This window comes from Gavialis gangeticus, unplaced genomic scaffold (genome assembly GCF_001723915.1).
Source record: "Gavialis gangeticus isolate Ggan-Ray unplaced genomic scaffold, GavGan_comp1, whole genome shotgun sequence".
NCBI lineage: Eukaryota > Metazoa > Chordata > Crocodylia > Gavialidae > Gavialis > Gavialis gangeticus.
The window spans coordinates 103,300,233-103,318,866 of NW_017728992.1; the positions used below are offsets into that span (position 1 = coordinate 103,300,233).

General features: G+C 40.5%; 1 protein-coding gene across 1 annotated transcript in view; it reads left to right on the top strand.

Moving 5' to 3' along the window:
- TAF4B (TATA-box binding protein associated factor 4b) overlaps nucleotides 1-18,634 on the top strand; it is a 155,923-nt gene that overhangs the window by 130,036 nt on the left and 7,253 nt on the right. Inside the window, exon 15 of the mRNA XM_019518898.1 lies at nucleotides 7,784-7,900. Within this exon, the coding sequence (XP_019374443.1) occupies nucleotides 7,784-7,900 (117 nt within the window). The remainder of the gene's footprint in view (nucleotides 1-7,783; nucleotides 7,901-18,634) is intronic.

An 18,634-nucleotide genomic window follows, 5' to 3' on the forward strand; every position in this document is an offset into this window, starting at 1 on the left:
AAACAAACAAACCAAATGGTCTTATTCAGTGGCATTTGCCCTACAGGGGAGAAAATTGCATGCTGAATAAATGGAATTTGAGGGCACCAGTGCTCAGCGGGTTTGCTGAGAACCAGGATAAGATGCTAAGACAAAGTGAAATTAAGTTTTTAAAACACACAGTTTTAGCTTTGTGATATTTATGGTGAAAAGGAAAGTAGAAGGGTAGGTATTTTTGCATAGAAGGCCAAGAAATGGAGCACAAGGAAAAGTAGAAGAGTTCTAAACTTTGGGTGAAGGAGAGAGGGACGACTTGCACTTACGATTTTAATTAACTTAGGTTAAGAAAGGTAGAAAGCATGTAGACAAAGAAAAAAAACCCAGGAGAATTGAAAACAACTTCAGCATCTAGTAAAAAAAAAACCGGACAGATTAAATCTAACACAATTAAACTTTTATTATAAGATGCAGCGAGAGATGACCATGGAAGAGGCTTTAGAAAGGATTGAACACCTTTTTAGTGGAAACACCTAAATGGTTGTTGTAAGTAGGTTGGCATGTCTGCTGCCAGCTGTTCCTCCTGGAGGTTGCGCAGGGCTGCCCTGCATCGGCTCTGTCTGTGCTGCCACCTCTGCCTCCCCGGGGCAGCCTGGAGGCGCCAGTGATGACAGCATAGACACAGTGCAGCCAGCACGTTACATTTGTTGTCTTGGTGGTAATTCCCCATTTTTTGTGTGTATTAATATATATTTTTTAACCTCTTTGTCTGAGCTATGACAGTACTTTGCCTTATTTTGTCCTTTTCATATACCTTTCTCCTCCCTCCACCTCCTTTTTCCCCTAGGCCATCTCTACACAGTCTTCATCCACATTAACACTTTTATTGCTCCCAAAATATCTATTGCTGCGTAGCATGAAAATCCCTTGGGCATGCATTATCTTCAGCCCTTCCCAGTTTTTCCTTTTCTGCCAGTTCCTCTGTTACTTTGAGCTGTCTCTTCTTAGGTTCTAAGGTACAGTATGCTGAAATGCTCCTTTTTTTTACTTGACATTAAACCCAAAGTTCCATACTTGTGCCTTACCAGACGCTTTTTCTAAATCCTTCAGAACTCAACCCAAACTGGTCCTTGTCTGGCTCTTGTTCTATAGGTAGAGATGTTTATTGTGGGACTTGCTTTAGTTTCTGTAGAGATTTTGTCATGGTTTATACCTGGGTAGAACTGGGTACTTGACATGAATTGGCTTGGATGCCAGTTGTCTGCCCTTGATGAACAAGGTGCTACATTTGTTCTCCTGTAATCCAAACCTGTGTTGTGTTGTTGCTTTGGTATCTGATTTTGTTCACTGTGGACTTCCCTCTTCTGTGCATCTAAATTTTGGATAGTGCAGAAAACCTGGTTCTTTACCAGTCCCGTTGTTTTTGCCTTCATGCACGTTGTTTCTCTTCCTTCAGGGGGTAACTTCACACCCAATGCTTATGTGCTACTTGTCTATAAGACCCAAGTGTTTGCCTGTTGAAAGAATCTGATGAACAAACTATACCTTGATGAAGCAACATGGCCTAGTTTAGTACCATTAACTTGTTCACAGGCACGTGACAAGCCAATTACGGTGAATTAGTTCAAAGTACAGCCTTTTAAAAATAGACTTCCTTTTCATTCTTCTTTCAGACCACTAAGAACTGTTTTAGCCATGAAAATCTATCCTATTTCGCACAGCATGAAATACCAACGTTCTTATTTGTGTGATTTATGAAGTATATCAAAGGTGACTGTTAATCTCAAACACTTTTATAAGAATAACTAAATACAATCTACAACTTCTGAGGTTTCTGTTTTAATGGGATCAGTCTAGAAGTTAAGATCCATTTTGCTGCATTGTTAGGTGTGACTGTGGCTGGTAATCTCGACTGTTGGCCCTGGATTTGGACCCAGCCCCTATACTTTTGTTCCGGGTGAGCGCAGCCCTCAAACCAACCACAACACCTGCCAATTGATAATAAGTGAGTTTGATACAGAGTGATAACAGACCAATAACAATACAAAGTATCAAACAATCCTGTCTCTACCAATGCTAGGGCTGTGGTCAGAGTACATCTGGTCAGGATGCAGGCTGTACCCTCAGGCTCTCTTAGGTGTCAGCAGTCTGGAGGTGGGATGCCGAGGCCCATAGCCCCCCTCCAGTGGGGTGCATAACACAGGCTGCTGGTAGACCCTCTGTTCATGGTGGCCTTAGGGACCCTTCCCAGGGAACAGGGACAGGGACCCCTCTCAGAGAGCAAGACGGGGAGGGACAGGGAGGAAGAAAAGGAAGGATGAGAAGGAACAGGGAGGGACCCTTTTTGTTTAATCTCAAGTCTGCTTTTGTATTCTCCTTCACGATTGATGACTCCTAATGGCTCTTCATCTGTGGCTATCTCTGGTTGGCTGTCTCTTTGTGGTCACACATCCACATAACCTTCTGAGCCTTCTCCTAATTTGGTCTGTTCCCCCAAAACCAGGACTTACCCCCACTCTGCTCTGGGACCTTGTAGCTGGTGTCACTTATCTCATGTTATGGGACAGTATGGGGCATACTTCCTTGGTTCCCAGGCTATGTGTCCTTGTTGTGTTAGACAGCCTGTATGCCTTGAAGGCTGTGATCTCTTGTTATGGTATGCCCTCCCCAATTCTCAGGCTGTGTCCGTCTGTTGGCCTTGTGCTAGACAGCCCGTCTGTTTTCAGGGCCATGGGAAGCTGTGTGCATGTCTCCCAAGCTCTTTAGTAAGCCATTTAACCCCTGCTGCCCATCTTGATCCCTTATAATGCATGTAGCTATATCTATAAGCCAATTCCCAAAAAACAGGCTTTCAAATACCATTTTTAAGCCAACATTGACCATGATCAAAGACGGTATCTGCCCCTGTAAACTGAGCATCATGCTTTCTGGCTAGCAAGACTAGCAACATGGTACCTTATTTTTTTATTTACAAAGCTACCAAAAATGGTTTTCTAATGAATAGGCAAAAGGTATTGATGCTTTGGGCAGATACCTAGTAATAGTGTGGTTAACAGACCTGATACTGCCTGGAGACCACCTCAGTGTTGATGAGTACAAGGTAATAACCTCAATTATGCATGCACAGTGGTGGGTTCTGAACTAGCTCATGAAAGAGACCTTTTTAGCTATTGTAGATAGTTCTCCAAAACATCAGCTCAATGCACAGCAGCCACCAAAAGCCTATAAAATTTTGGGTATCATTTAAGAAGGAAATAGAAAACAAAAGGGAAAATAACATCATGCCACTATACAAATACATGGTGCACTCATACCTTGAATGTTTTGTGATTCCTGCCTCCACATCACACAAAGGATATAGCAGAATTAGAAAAGGTATGGAGAAGGGCAGCCAAAATGATCAAGGGTATGGGGCACCTGGCATAGGAGGAGGAGATTAAAAACACTAGGACTCTTCAGTTTAGAAAGGAAGGGGCTGAGGGTGGATATGATGGAGGTCTATGAAATCCTGGAGCAGACAAAGTGAACAGGAAACTGTTATTCACCAAGTCCCAAAATACTAGAATTAGGGAGTACCCATTGAAATTAGCAGGGAATGGTTTAAAACTAACAAAAGAAAGTACTTTTTTTTTTTTTAACTTGGCATGTAACCAATATCTGGAACTCATTATTATAGGAGGTTGTAGAGCTAGCTAGTATTCAGAAAGGGCCCTCCACAAATTCATGGATAATAAATCTATTAATAGATATTAAACTGAACAATCAGGGAAATCCTCTGGCATCTTTAAACCAATGCTGGCTGGTTCCAGGAAAGTTATGATGGGATAGTTCACTCCAGATACTCTGTCTTCATATGCTCTCTCTAAAGCGTTTGCTGGTACCACTGTTGGAGAATGGGATACTGGGCCAGATAGATCATTGGTTTGACCTGGTATAGCACCTCTTGTGTCTTGGGGAAGCAATATTCTCTGCTCCACATCATGACTAAAGACACTTAAATCTTAGGAATGTTTGGCTTGCTTAAAAAACCAGAGTGGTTTTTTTCATTAGTTTGGTATCTCATAGCTGAAATCTTGCTGGTCTTCTCATGCAATTTAAACTTTGCTTTTTGGATATTAAAATGCCACAAAGAATGTAGTCCATATATTCTTAGACATAAGCTTTGTGTATTTTCATGAAATTAAACTTTGTAAGAGAGAAGTACAGTTTCTATGAGCTGAAAAGGAAATATTTTTCTTGGTAAAGGAATTGGGTGGAGAACAGAGAGGTCAAATTTAAAACCTTTCATTTTGTGTGATTACAGCTATGCTGCAAATGCCATTTCACTATAAGGAAGGGCTAAAAAATGTACCTTCTTGATTTGTGCTGCAGGTCAGATTAGCTAAAATGGTTATTGTGTCACCCTCAAAATTCCTGACTGCTGCAAGACCAGACTTTAAAACCGTATTTTTATTATTAAAAAGGCCAGCAGCAACAAAGACTATTTTACAACTTCTGAGACGTTTTCCTAGCAATTTGATCTTTATATAGGTTTTTAGAAATCTTTGTAATTCTCTAGTGTGTTTAAAAAAAAGAATGTGACGGGGATGGGGGAATGTTCCCGAACATGTTCTCACTTGCTCTTTGTCTGAAGGTTGTTCCCCTTTGCTGCTATTTTGAGATGTGATTTTTTTTTGGGGGGGGGGGAGCGATGGCAGGAGGGCAGCATTGTCTGTATCAGTAGATGAAATGGGTCAGGAAAAGGAGAGGGATCTTGCCAGCTTTAGTGATTGCCACGTTCACTACCATCTCCTGATTATAAATTGCATCAAGATTGATAATCTAAAAAACATTCTCAACCCTAAAGTAACTCATTGCCAGGGGAAAAGGATGGTGCCTGGTACAGTGTCATCTTATGTATTTGAAATGGGATAAGAGGAGTACTGGTCAGAAAAGTTCAACTAGGCCACCAACTTTTCACCATATCGTGAAGTGATGTGGCCCTTGGTCCACTTCCTGGGGATGCCTGGTCATGCCAAAAGCTCCTCTACCAGCCACTAACTATACTTCTTAAGATTGTACATGTACTTCCTAGGTTTCACCTTGCCATGACCCTATTGTAAAGAAATTAGTCTTTCCACACCTTCCACCAAAGTTGTCTTCCTCCCACAAGTGCATAAGGAATGGTAGTGCCACCTGCTGTGTTTTGGTTTTGTTGTTGTTGTTGTTGTTTTTTAGGAAATTCCCCACCCCATGTTTCTGCGAGTTGTGCAAATGTGCATTCACATGAAGCCTGCGTAGGATCAGCATCACTTCGGCCTCCCTGACTTTTCACACCCATTTTTGAAAACTTGAGCCTTTGACTTAATGACCTGATGTTGAGAACAACTGTGTAGGCTGTTTATTTGTACTCACCCTTCTCCTGTGATACTCTAGTATTGCTACTCTGTCTACCATTTCATTCTGAGATTCTCTCTGAAACTTTATCCTTCTACTGTGTTGACTTGTATCTGCTCGGGTAAAGATGCCACATACGTACTATGCAATATAACTGCCTTGTGGATGATGGTCTGCTGGCAAGTGCACTGTGGCATGCAAGTGAGCAAAGCTATTGGAAAATGTGCCAGTATGAATGCCTATATAATTTAGAGTTGTACAATTTAGTAAAAAATTCAGCTTTATGCCAACAAGGTTGGATATTTTTCAAACATTCTAGATCTAGGAAACTTGAACTTGGAAATCTAACTGCTGACTCTGGTATTTTACTGCTTCTTATGAATCCAGTTGCACTTGTTCTTTTTTTTCATTTTTATTTGAATTTTTCAAGTAAGGCTCCTAACTTCCTATATTTTTTTTTCAAGTTTACTTAAATGGGTTTTTTGCTTTTTTTTTAATGTTTTTTTTTTTTTATTTGGACACATTAATATTAAGACTTAATAAAAAACAGCTTTGTATTAAGGCAACTGCAGATAACTTTTATCAGTTTCAAACATTGCTGGTAATTTTTATTCGAGAGGGTTAAAGCATTTTAGGAAGACAAGGTTCTTTGGGTAAATTGGATATATTTTATTAGATCAACTCAAATAGTTGGAAAAATTCTTCTTTGCAAGCTTTCAGGTAGAAACAATCTTTCCAACTATTTGAGTTGATCTAATAGAAGATATCCAGTTTACCCAAAGAACCTTGGCTGCCTATGTCCTCAGACCAACACGTCTACAACCAACACCCCTTGAGGGTTTTAGGAAGTTAATTCTCATAAGCACTCCTGGAAATGTTAATTTATACCAATGGTGCTGAACCTTTTGGCCTGCAAGCTAGGATTGGGTTGTGGTCCAGCATTGCCCTAACCCTGGTGTGCAGGAGGGGTCTTGGAAGGGGGACAGGGGGCTGGTGCCACCCCATCCCACCCTCTGCACCAGGACTGGGCCCTGGGGCTCTCCATGGGAGAGCTTGCCCAGTTCTGCATGCTGGAATCTGGTGCAAAGGGCCTGGGGCTCTCCACAGGTCTGGAAGTTTGGTGGTAGGGGTACAGTTCCAGTGCTCTCCCACTGCCAAATTTCTGGACCCACGGGCAGAGCCGTCCCTAGGGGTGTGCAGGGCCTGGGGCATATCAACCTGTGCAGGGTCGCAGGGGGTGGTGAGCAGCTGGAGCCAGCAGCAGTTGAAGTTTAATATATATTAAACTCTAGTTTAAAAATCCTATTCAACTAAACAAATTTCACACTACCGCCTCACCCATATTTAATCACTGAATTGCTTCCATTCTGCTAAATTTTGACTTGAGGGATTTTTGCCTTTAATGAACAACTGAAAATCAGTATATAGAGGAATCATGCATGTATTCCAAAAGAGTCCAAATATATTTTGAAAAACAAACAAGTGAAAGGATGAAAGAGCTACACACATCCTATTCAACTTCAATTATCTGAATGTCAAGGGACTCCAGAATAGTTGGATGATAAATTTTCAGAGTAACGGTGTCAAGGGGGCCTGGCCTCGATTCAGATAACTGAGCTTCAGATAACTGAAATAGAAATTAACTTCAAGAAATGAATCATCCACTTCAGAATATCTTTCTTGTTGAAATAAAACCTGTGCAGTTGCCAAGTGTAGTATTACTGGTTCAAAGTTGAGAAATTTTATACACATACCTCTTCATCCTGTGATGTGCCAGAGATCCAGTGGATCAGAGTAGACGTGATTAATCAAGACTGCTCCACGCATGAGCTGATGCGCACGCTGCGCTGCGTCACATACAGTTGCATAAGCAGCAAAATGCATGTCACCACACAGAAGATGGCGGCGGTGCTGTTTGAACTAAAACACCTTCCAAACACCTGGCTATTTTCTCAGCTCTGACGCACATTTCACTGCTTATGCAACTGCATGAGCCACAGTGCCAGGAGCTTTTAAAAGCGCCCGGCGCTGCAGTGCAAACATGTACAAATACCTTTAATGTTAACTGTTGGTCACTTAAGCTAGTACTAAATAATCTCAAACTTTAGGTCATTTTGTTTAATCATGATTTTAAAAAATGATTAAACTGTGTTAAGTTTAGAATCCATGGTACAATGTTGATCTTGAATGTTCTCTCTCACAACACAGCTGAAGTAATTGGGGCTAGCATTTGCTAGCCTCCTAAAATGCCTACTATAATGGTGGGTCTGACTGCTGGAATTGATGGTCTCGATAAATTCTGAAAGCCATTCTGTGGATTTTATAAGCAACATAAGACTGATCAGATGTTTGAAGCTGGGTTAATATAAGTGGCCCCTCATTATACCATATGCCATGCTTCATATCTACTTTTTTTTTTTTTTTTAACTAGATGCAACAGTTGGAGCTGGCACAGATGCAACAGAGAGAAGCCAACCTCACGGCCTTGGCAGCCATTGGACCAAGGAAGAAAAGACCACTGGATTCAAACATTGCATCTGGGCTGGAGGTGCTGAAATTGCTCATGTGTATTTGTTCCATCTTATGCTGAATTATCTTTGTCCACACCTGTCAGGAAAAAGGAGGAGGGAACTCCCAAAAGTCTAGTTAAACATTTAGAGAAAAAATAAACATGAATAAGATTACATGCTAAACTAAATACAGCTACTAATGGTGTATTGGCGAGCGTGCCTGTATAACAGGAGTGTTTTATATTTAGCAGATTTGAAGCCAAATGATGATACCGAACTGTGATTTATTTGAAAGAACTTTTTATCTGTTCAGTATTGAGAGCAGCATTTCTGGGGTTGTGACAGACTCCACAAATCCTTAACAAAGTAGCTCACCTATGAGCAATCCCACAGGGTATCAGCAGCCCAGGTGGTCCTGGGAATGCCAAACCAGCTTCCCTAATTCAGAGAAGTGAGGAAGACAGGATCTGTTTTTAATTCTAATTGACCTAGACTGTGTTTCTGCCTGCCTTTTGGTTAAACTGTCATGAGCTAAGGAAATGGGTTCAAACAGCATTGCCTAATACAGGCACCCTAGTATAAACCTATAAATTAATTGGACTACAACAGTCCTGGTATAAAGTACAGGATGGGGCATCAGCATGTGTATATTTGCATCTGTGTGTGGACTCTGATTCATAACTATTTAATTTTTTAAAATTTCTAAATGAAATATTCAATTTGTGCCAGGATGACTATGTAGGCCAGGTAAGCTCCTTAGGGTAGAAAAGGATATTGCTTTTCGTTGCCTTTTGTTGCCTTTGTGCTAGCATGACAATTTTTATGGCAGTACAAAGGAGAACAGCAAATAGACAGCAAATAATACTTTTTGTCATGGCCTCGGTGAAGCCGTGATGAAAGGTAATTAATAAATTGTGCTGCTTTACAGCAGTGTATGTCTCTTTGCTTTATGGTGGGATCAGGCCCCTCAAGAACACCTGCCTGACTTTCGCCACTTGCAAAGATGCACCCTCAGTACTCTACCCCCTTCTAGAGACTCACCCTGGAGATCATGGAATAAGTTTCTGGAAGTGGGGAAAGTCAGGGTACCCACTTGCAGAGACATGTCCACAGAAATCTCCAGGAAGTGGAGAAGATCTCACATGGGGTCCTGCCAATTGATCTTGAAGGACAAATGGGTGACTTGTTCCAGTGAAGTGGATCAGCTGTGCTGGGACATCTGAGCACAGCTGATCCACTTAATTTTGTGGTGTCTGTTTCTGGCCTTAATCTGATTGGTTGTGACAGGGTGCTTCTGAAGGACTCTGGATTTTTGGAAAGGAGCCCATATCTGTACTCAACCCATGGAAAATGGAGGAAACCAGTACTCTCTTGCCAACAATAATCGTTACTATAGCGGTACTTTTAAAATGATTTGGATACAGATCTTCCTGCAGATAACACCCACTCACACCCATACACATGATGGTGTTTTGCTATCCTACATTCATAGGTTTATAAGAAAGTGGGCTGGACAGGACCCCATGGGGTCATCTACTCCAGCCCCTTGATTGAGGCAGAATTGTCCGTGATTAAACCGTGACAGAAAAGTGTCTCTCTAACCTGTCCTTGAAAACTGCCAAGGATGGCGGTTCCACAGTTTCTCTAGGTAGCCTGTTCCACTGTTCAACCACCCTGTCAGAAAGTTCCTCCTAATCTCTAACCTAAATTTCCCCTGCTGAAGTTTGAGGCTATTGCTCCTAGTCCTGTCCTCTGTAATCACAGAAAAAAACTCATCTCCATCCTCTCTGTACATTGCCCTTTGGGTATTTGAAGACTGTTATCAGATCTGCCTTCAAATTCTTTTTCTCCACACTAAATAACCCTAGCTCTTTCAGCATAAATCTTCTTCTCCAGGCTTTTAATAATTTTTGTTGCTCTCCAGACTTTCCACATCATTCTTGAAGTGTGGGATTCAGAACTGGGCACAGTATTATTCCAAAAGAGGCCTTACCAATACCAGATAAAGTAGAAGAATTGCCTTCCCTTGATTTTTCAAGTGACACGCCTGTTAATACAACCTAGTATGTTGTTGGCTTTTTGTTTCAAAAAAAAAAAAAAAAGCATGTCTTTACTCATATTCAGCTTATGGTCTACTGTAGCCCCCAGGTCCTTCTCTTCAGTACTGCAAGCTAGCCAATTGTTCCTGGTCTCTATTTTTGCATGCAATTATTCAGTCTCAAGTGCAGGGCTTTGTACCTGTCTTTACTGAATCTCATCTGATTGATTGCAGACTGTTTCTCCAGTCTATAGGTCATTCTGGATCATGTCCCTACCCTCCAATGTATCTGCAACTCCACCCAATTTAGTGTTGTCTGCTACAGTGGAACAGAACAAACACAGCTACATAGGCAAAGCAATTCATCCTCTTTTAAGGAAACTTTTGAAGGTCCTTTTACATTTTTGAGCAACACTTTTCAATTGAGTGATAAAGGATAAAGTAAAGTAATTTCAACATATGAAATTAACTCTTGGTTTGTTGCTTGAATGGAATGTTTTTTAACATATGTATCAATATTTGTCTTATAAATCTCACTTATCTCCAAAATCAGACTTCTTACAAAACAACATGTAATTCTTCTAAGATCTTATTGATACAGTATTCCATTGCACAGTAGATGGTGTGAACTCCTTCATTATTAATTTCTGTGGAAGCTTTTTTATATTGGTGTCTCAGGATATCTGACCAAGATTTAATGATTATTGAAACAGGATTTCTCAAGAACTTGATAGTTGGTGTAGAATAAACAGAAAGCAGGTCTGAAAAACATATTTTAATATTTCAAGAAGCAGAGTGTTCACAAAACATTTGTGATAATGTGGCAGAACATTCTGAGCAATAAACATTCCATTCTTCAGAGAGGAAGGGAGATCTTTGAAACTGCGAGGTAATACAGTATGGCCTGGGGCCCAAAAGCATTTGGGCACCTTTTAAAATCATCTTTTCAGCAACCTATCTGAGAGTTAGTTTAAAATTGCAAAATGCACTTTCTGCATTTGCAACATGAAATGAGTAAGCTTTGTCCTCCAGTAAACTTACATTTCAGAATTTCCCGGTATATAGCAGCCGAATACATCTGTCTATAACATTTGCATATCATCTTTCTGAAGTCTAATACCTGGACACACAGGTTTGATGGAAAGAATAATTCTTGCATTCCAATTACCTTATCAAATTTAATGTGAAATGTTACCTGTACCTTACTTCCTTAACTAAGAAACTTTTTAACTAAGACTTTTAAGACTAAAATTAAGACTTTTTTAACCCTGAACGTTTAGCTTGCATCTTATAACTCTTGCACAAAAACCATCTTGCTGCCTTATACCTATTTTTAATCTGTATTAGAGCAGAGAATGAGAAACTGTGGTGTTCAGCTTCTTTCTGTCCTCTCCTACTGTAACTCAGTCTTTGAAAAATAAATGGAAGTGTTTCAGACCATTAGTCAGTAATATAAACTAAAGCTCCAGGGTATTTGGAGGAGGAGGGGAAAAATGATTAGTTTATGAAATGTGTTGAAGACTTGAAATGTTTCAACCAGACATGGAAAGAGTTAACTTTTTACATTCAAATTTACCTTGATCTGGCAAAGAACCACATGAGTGTGTTCTTGCCTCTTCAAGACCTCAATAGACTTGCCGTTCAGTCTTCAGTAAACTAATGATTCGTTGTTCCTAACATAAAATAAGATAGAGACTGGACTGAGCAAAATGGTAACATTTCATTTCCATTTCAGATTCACTATTTCAAAGGTATGGTGTTTCATTTTGCTGTTTTGAAGTTCCATTCTGTTTCGTTTCGCTGAAACTTTTGCTGTTTCAACACGTTTCACCCATAGGCTATAATGGGGAATCACAAAAATGCCTATAACTTTGTCGTTTCTTGCCTAATTCAGATGAAAACAGCAGGGATGGTAGCCCCTTCTGAGGCCATGAAGCCTGTCAAGTTTCAAGGAGATAGGTGTAGGGGTTTCTGGGAAACCACACATCAAGCTGTTCAGAGAGAAACTCTTGACGTATGTGTGAGAGAAGGCAAAGCAGGATGAAAACAGCAGGGATGCTAGTCCCTTCTGTAACATTGACTGTGCAGGAAAGCACAACATATGCAGACTGTCAGGGAAAACACAGATTTCTTTTATGTGGAGAGAGAGAGAGAGAATTACAAAGAATAACAAAAACAGGATTTGGGGGGAGAAATAAATTGAAAGGAATGGATTAGGAAAGGGTATTGAGGTATTTTGGAAAGGGTTGGATCCCACATGCTAGGAACAGACTAGCAAGTAGGAAGTGAGGGCCTTCCTGATGCTCTTGATGCTGCTGGCAGACACAGCTTTCATAAGCTGACAAAGGCATGGCTGACACAGCTTGTTTCAAACAATGCTTTTATGCTCCTTCTCTGTCCCTCCCCCAGAGCACTGGGATTGGAAGGGACCTCAGGGAAGGATCACAGTCACTGGCCACCTACACAGTCAATCTGAGAGCAGTCTTCCCCTCCCCCCTCTTAGTTTGTTTTTCCCTGGAAGCCTGGCTTTGACATTTTTTAAATGTTTTGAGTGCCCTTGTTTCGTTTCAAAGCTGTTTTGAAGCCCTATGTTTCATTTTGGTGTTCCGAGCTTAAAACGTGTTGAAACGCTTTTGAAACAAAATGTCCATCAACATTTTGCACAGCCCTAAAATTCATCTAACCAGAATGTTTGCCCCATCTCTTCCCTAATGTCCTCTTTCCCACCAATGGATCAGTACATTTGGTCAAAATGACTCTTCATCCATAAAATAACTGTCTTTGTTCTCTCTTGCCATATAGTTTTGCTTCCTTCCTGCCCCCGCATTGGAGTTTCTTGATGGTGGTAAATGTTCCCAGTTGTAAGCCAGTTGGTCCTACATTCTCACACCATTTTGCTATGGAAAACCTTAACTTTCTTTGAATTCTGCATTATGGAAGAATTTAAAGACAAGTCACCTGGAAGCTTATAGATGCATTGACATGAATGTGTAATCCACTATTAGAATAACTTTCTCTCTTACCACTCCATTATCTTTATACATTGTTTTTATATTTGAATTAGATTGCTATCTCTTGTAAACAGGGACCTACCCTTTTTTGTTCCGTTCCAGTATCCAGTAAACTGTATGCTATCATAACTATTGATGTACGCCTGTCCCTGGATTTCAGAGGGTTACAGTGAAAATCAGTGAAGACTATGAAACAAAGATAAGGCTAGTATTCTGGGGCTAGAATCTAATACCAATATAATGAGAATTATTTTTCATCTCTTGTTTGTGGCTCTTGTTAAGGTAACTTGTTTTCCCTTTATCTTGAACAATGAAGGCCAGTATTCAAAATGAGTAATTTGGGAAAGCCCTCTTGAGAATATCCCATTACAAAAATGCATGCTGTTTGGTTCAATTTGCATTCCAAAGTAACCAAAAAAACCCACACATCTTTTCAGTTGTGCCCTTCTATTTTACCATAACTATATTTTCTGATTCTAGACCCTAGGTGGGGTTGGAGTTCTGTTAGAGTAGCCATAATAATCCAGGAAATGTGAGATTTTTTGGGGTGATAACTTTTCTTGGATCAACTGTATAATTGGGGAAGATGTTAGCCAAACTGTTGGGCACATAGGGCACCTATGCACATGCAGTGAGGCTGCTCTGATGCCCAGTAATTACAGCGCTCCAGCAGATTCCAGTGTCATGTATCAGCACAGGGACGCTGATGCACATGACACTCCAGCACTTTAATTAGAGCAGCTCTTGGAGCTCCTCTAATTACAGCCTCCCCCCACCCTCGCTCCTGAAGCATGTCTATAACTGCCCTTAATGCTCTTTAGGCAGAGAAGTCGGCTATACTTTTGGTCCAATACAAGATATTCTCCAAAAAATCCTTGCTTCCTAACTGTGGGCATTGGGATACAAAAGGTGGAGCAGTCCTCGAGACTTAACTCTTTAGGTTTTTTGTCTCGCATCCCAAAAACGGGGAAATTTTACTGAATTGGAAGATGAGCAAATTTTATAAACTTCCTTGCCATATTTTTTTAATTCTCAGTAAAAGAGGAAGAACACATTTTTACCTTTGTAAAGAAATACAGAATCCTCTGAGCTTTTGTTTTTACTTTTTTCAAATTTAGCCATCTCTTAATGAGATTTCCCACGCATGGGCTTGAACATAACTCATGAACTTGAATATAAAATGTAAAGATACAACCATATTTAGTTGCTGGCTCAAAATAAAATGAGGACTGGCTTGTGCTTGCGTATCCTATGGGATATACCTAACTTCCATTCTGATTGGAGTGTGCTGAGCATTAGCATATCTGAAGCAGCTTAAGTTGCAAAAAATGAAGCTAGAAAGCAATTGCTTTAAATCGGGGCTGGGCAAAATGGCAGATCCAGCTGGTAGCCAGACTCCATTTCCCAGCAGCTCCCAACCAGTCTGCAGAACCCTGCGCTGTCATGATCCTGGGGACAGCGAGGCAGGGAGGCAGGGGCTGCTGGGAAATGGAGTGTGCCACAGGCCAGACTTTGCCCACCCCTGCTTTAATTCATAACTGGGCTACTTGTGTACAGATAGGCATTCAGAGGAAATGAATCAATTTGACTTGCTCGAGTATTTTACCTTCCAGATTTAGGTTTTGTTGGCATGCATATTATTGATATATTTTTGCTTGCATTTCATAAGTGTAAACTCTTTAAAGTGCTGTGCCTCCTTTAAATCATCAGACAATGAAAGAGTTAACAGACCAGTGGTACCTCAGCTGAACAGGAGAGTTGAAGTATTTCACAATCCTGAAAATGAGACCTAATTTTTATTTATTTATTTATTTTTTAAATCTCCTGCAAGACCCCAGCACACCCATGTCAGATACAGATGGAGTTTCAGTTTCAGCTGTGAATATCCTGGCAGTTGTCAGATCAGGCCATCCTCCTGACATAAAAAAATTCCATGTAAATAGGCTAAAATATTCTAGACTGCCATTCATGTATCTGAGACATGCAGCTCCCCGGCCCATGTAGGGCTTTCTGTGTACAGAGATGAACTTAATTCTTTTTCTGTGTGTGAAAGATATCTGCAATTTAAATGACTAATTGCATTGTAGCTTTAGGCTGAACATATTGGTAACACATAAATGTTGATGACATGTGAAGGGTCAAGAGATTTATAATTTAGTTGACAATATATTGCTTAAAATGATGTGGCAAAGAGCCAGAAAATTTCAGCTTAATAATTGTCTATTAACTAACATGACATATTTGTACGGTAGTCATTACCTCCAGGTACAGATTAAGCATCTGATGTAGCCATAGAAAGTGACGTGTGTACATGAATCTTGGGCATAATAGTGAATAAACTGACATTACATTTGCTGTAATTTGTTTCAATATGTAAAACATGTTGTTGCCTACATTTGATAGGACTTGTAGAAATGTCACAATGAAATCGAAAGAAAAATATGTAGCTGGATATTCTGTTTCATAGATCTGACAGCTTAGTGAAGCTCCTTTTGTAGACTAAAGATAACATCATAAATGTACACGTTTGTTTTCAGCTGCAAAAAACAGCCAGAGATCTAAGCCTTTCAGACCTAGCTTGATCTACCTTTTTATAGTTTATAACTTTTTTAACAGATTTGTTTTTAAAAATTGACGTATTTTTCTTACACCCAGTTTTAAGAATTGTAGCTTTGTAGTCAGTACTGTGGATACAGGATTATAACTAGAAGACTGACATTTGCCAAAGTAGGGCTTCTTAGCATTGCTTTAGTCTGGTTTGTCGCTTAAAAAGCTATAAATATTTTTCACTAAATGCCCTTTTGCTTTTTATGGGCTAAACTATATCCTTTTGTGAAAACCTTTTTTTTTTTTTTTCTAGCCCATTTGATTGATTGGGGTTTTTATGTTTATTTTTTTTTAAACTCAAAGGCAAAATATTTCTCCTTTTTACCTTTTAGATGCTTAACTATTTGCACCACACCTCCCATCCTTAATGATGTGGTGAAGAGGCTTGTGTGTTACCAGTGACCTTGAGAGCAATTCCATCTGGAGTTTTGTACTCGTGGCAAAGTAAAGTGAGGCTTGCAGTCTAATAGCCATTCAAAAATGAAAATAAGTTCTCAGTGGCAGAACAGGTAGATGAAGCAAGAATACTTAATAATGACTGCAAAGGCAGATGAAGGCTGCAATAGATTAGAAACCTCCAGATGTCTAAGTTGTTTTTTTTCTTGACATCAGATTAAGGTTTCCTTCCTGTGAAGTAGTGTGGGGATGTTGTTGTGTAGCAACAACATATTAAGAGAAGACATGCACAGCCCTCTTCCATCACTGTAGGACTGCTGTTGTAGGGTTAATGGCAGCTGGGGCAGTTGCTAGTGATTTACCAGAAGCCTTTAGTCATGGACTTGCACAGAGGCAATGATTGTACAATGATAGATTTTGTACTTGGAACTGAGACAGGTATGCAATTTGGCAGCAGATAGATCTATTTAGGATCCATTCTGTCACCCTGTATGGGGAGTGGGCCAGAAAAAGTGCCATAAAGTAGTCGGTCTCATTTCACCTGACTGGAAAACCACATCCAGTGGGAGCATTCTATCTACAGTCCAAATCAAGTGATGAAGTTTGCAATTTGGAATATCCTCACCCTTATGAACAACCCTAACAGTGACCAACTGGAGCAAAGGACAGCACTTGTGGCCAGAGAACTTGCATAATTTAATACTGACATTACTTCACTTAGTGAGGCCAGACATACTGGATAGGGACAGTTCATACAGCATGGTGGTGGCTGCACTATCTTTTAGAAAGGAAAAGATTAAAAGGACAGGGATGTTCATGGCATTGGTTTTGCTATCAAGACCAAGTTGCACCACTGCTTTCCTCGCACTCATCTCTGTAGCTACTGAGCACTTCACAGTTTGTTTATTACATTTTACATTACATTACAATAGTTTTATTGAAAACTCTCTTCTGCCTCTGATTTTGCTGTACAATAATTCACAACAGAATTAGTAAATATACATAAGTATAAGACTCTTGGAGCATACATGCTTATGCTTTATAATATCCCTCTTCCCCACTCACATTTGGAGTAAAAATTCTTGCCTTTAGGATTTAAGGAAGCAACTTCTTCACATTTTAGAAAAGCAAATTGAGCTTTCACACAGTAATAACAGATTGTTCAAAATCTAATCTTATGAGCCATTTATATTTAAACCTGCATAGGAATATTTATTCTGCCTTGAGCAGTTCACCTGGGGCCTGACCCAAAAACTCTCTGGTATCAGTGGGAAGATTTCTCTTGTCTTCAGTCGGCGTTGGATCTGGGTCTACATGTGTCAGCATTGCTCAGACCTATGTTTTTACCACTACTTAGAAGCATATGATCTACAAGACTGTAATAATAATAAAAGTATATAAACATTACGGTATTAATTTTCTAATAATTGCTGCTCTTCTTTCTCAAAAGAGGGGAATTTTTCTTATGCAAGTATGGAATTATTGATTCAACAAATTGAGAAAGCTTTGGAGACTTTTGAACCTATACTTTGGATCTCCGGTCTCTGTTTGACTGACCCAGGTCAAGAAAAGCTTTAGATCCCTAATATCTTATGAAAATTGCTGTTGTCTTTACTGTATACCAAAGTCAAGCATGGCAACCATACTTATGACCTCTGGTTTTATTACATGGTATATTAGATGAAATTCAGTGATATGTAGAGGACTCTTAATCCTGTGAAAAGAGGGGCAGGAAAAATGCTGTCTATTGGAAATTGTAAGAGTATATCCACACTTCAGTTCAGCAGTATGTTTTGCAGTTTTAGATGTGCATGAGCTGGTTTTAAACTAACTAGCTTGGATACTAATAGATGCAATTATCAGCAGCATGAAGTTCAGTTGGGTGTAGCTGCTGGAGTAATTTAGCCAGGGTCCTGGGCAGTTTGTTGCCTGCACAGAACCCTGTGCTACTGGCAGCTATGCTCTTATCAGTATCAAGGCTAGTTGCTTATGTCACTCCTGCCTTGGTATGTAGATAAAGATATATATATTTCCTAGTTCTAAAACTTTCATCTGGATATAAAGACCTTACAAAGACTATGCTGATTGCTGACGGTTGTGCTCTTTCTAATACGGGAGAACCAAATAGAGTCCATACTTTAAAGAACTTAATTTAAAAGCTTCTTTAAATTAATTCTTTCTTAACCTGTTGTAATCCTCTTTCTTGCTCCATAGGAGTTTCTCTAGAACAGGGTTGGGCAAAATACAGCCTGCAGGCTGGATTTGGCCCGCGAGCCCATTCCATCTGTCCCGAGGGACCCCTAAAAAATTAGAAAATTAATATTTATCTACCCTTGGTTCCTGAGGAACCAAGGCCAGTAGGACCCATGGGAAACCCGGCGGGCTCCCACAACAGCAGGGCCTGCTCCCCCTTCCCCCCAGCTGGGACTTCTGGCCTGGGACTGCAGGGCTGCCCCACACTGGAACTGCAGGGAAGTGGTGGGGGAGAAGGGCAGGGGAGGACCCCGGGCAGGGAAGGAGCCTGGAGAAAAGCTGAGCATGGGTTGGGGGGGAAGCGGCCCCTCACCCGCCCCATGGCTGGTGCCCTGCACTGCAGCTGCTTACAGCCCACATGGCTGCCTGTGCCTGCTCTGGACAGCCCCGTGGGCTGTGAGGGGCTGCAGCAGGGAGTGCCGGCCATGGGGTAGGGGAAGGGCCACTCCTCCTCCCCCCCCCCCCCC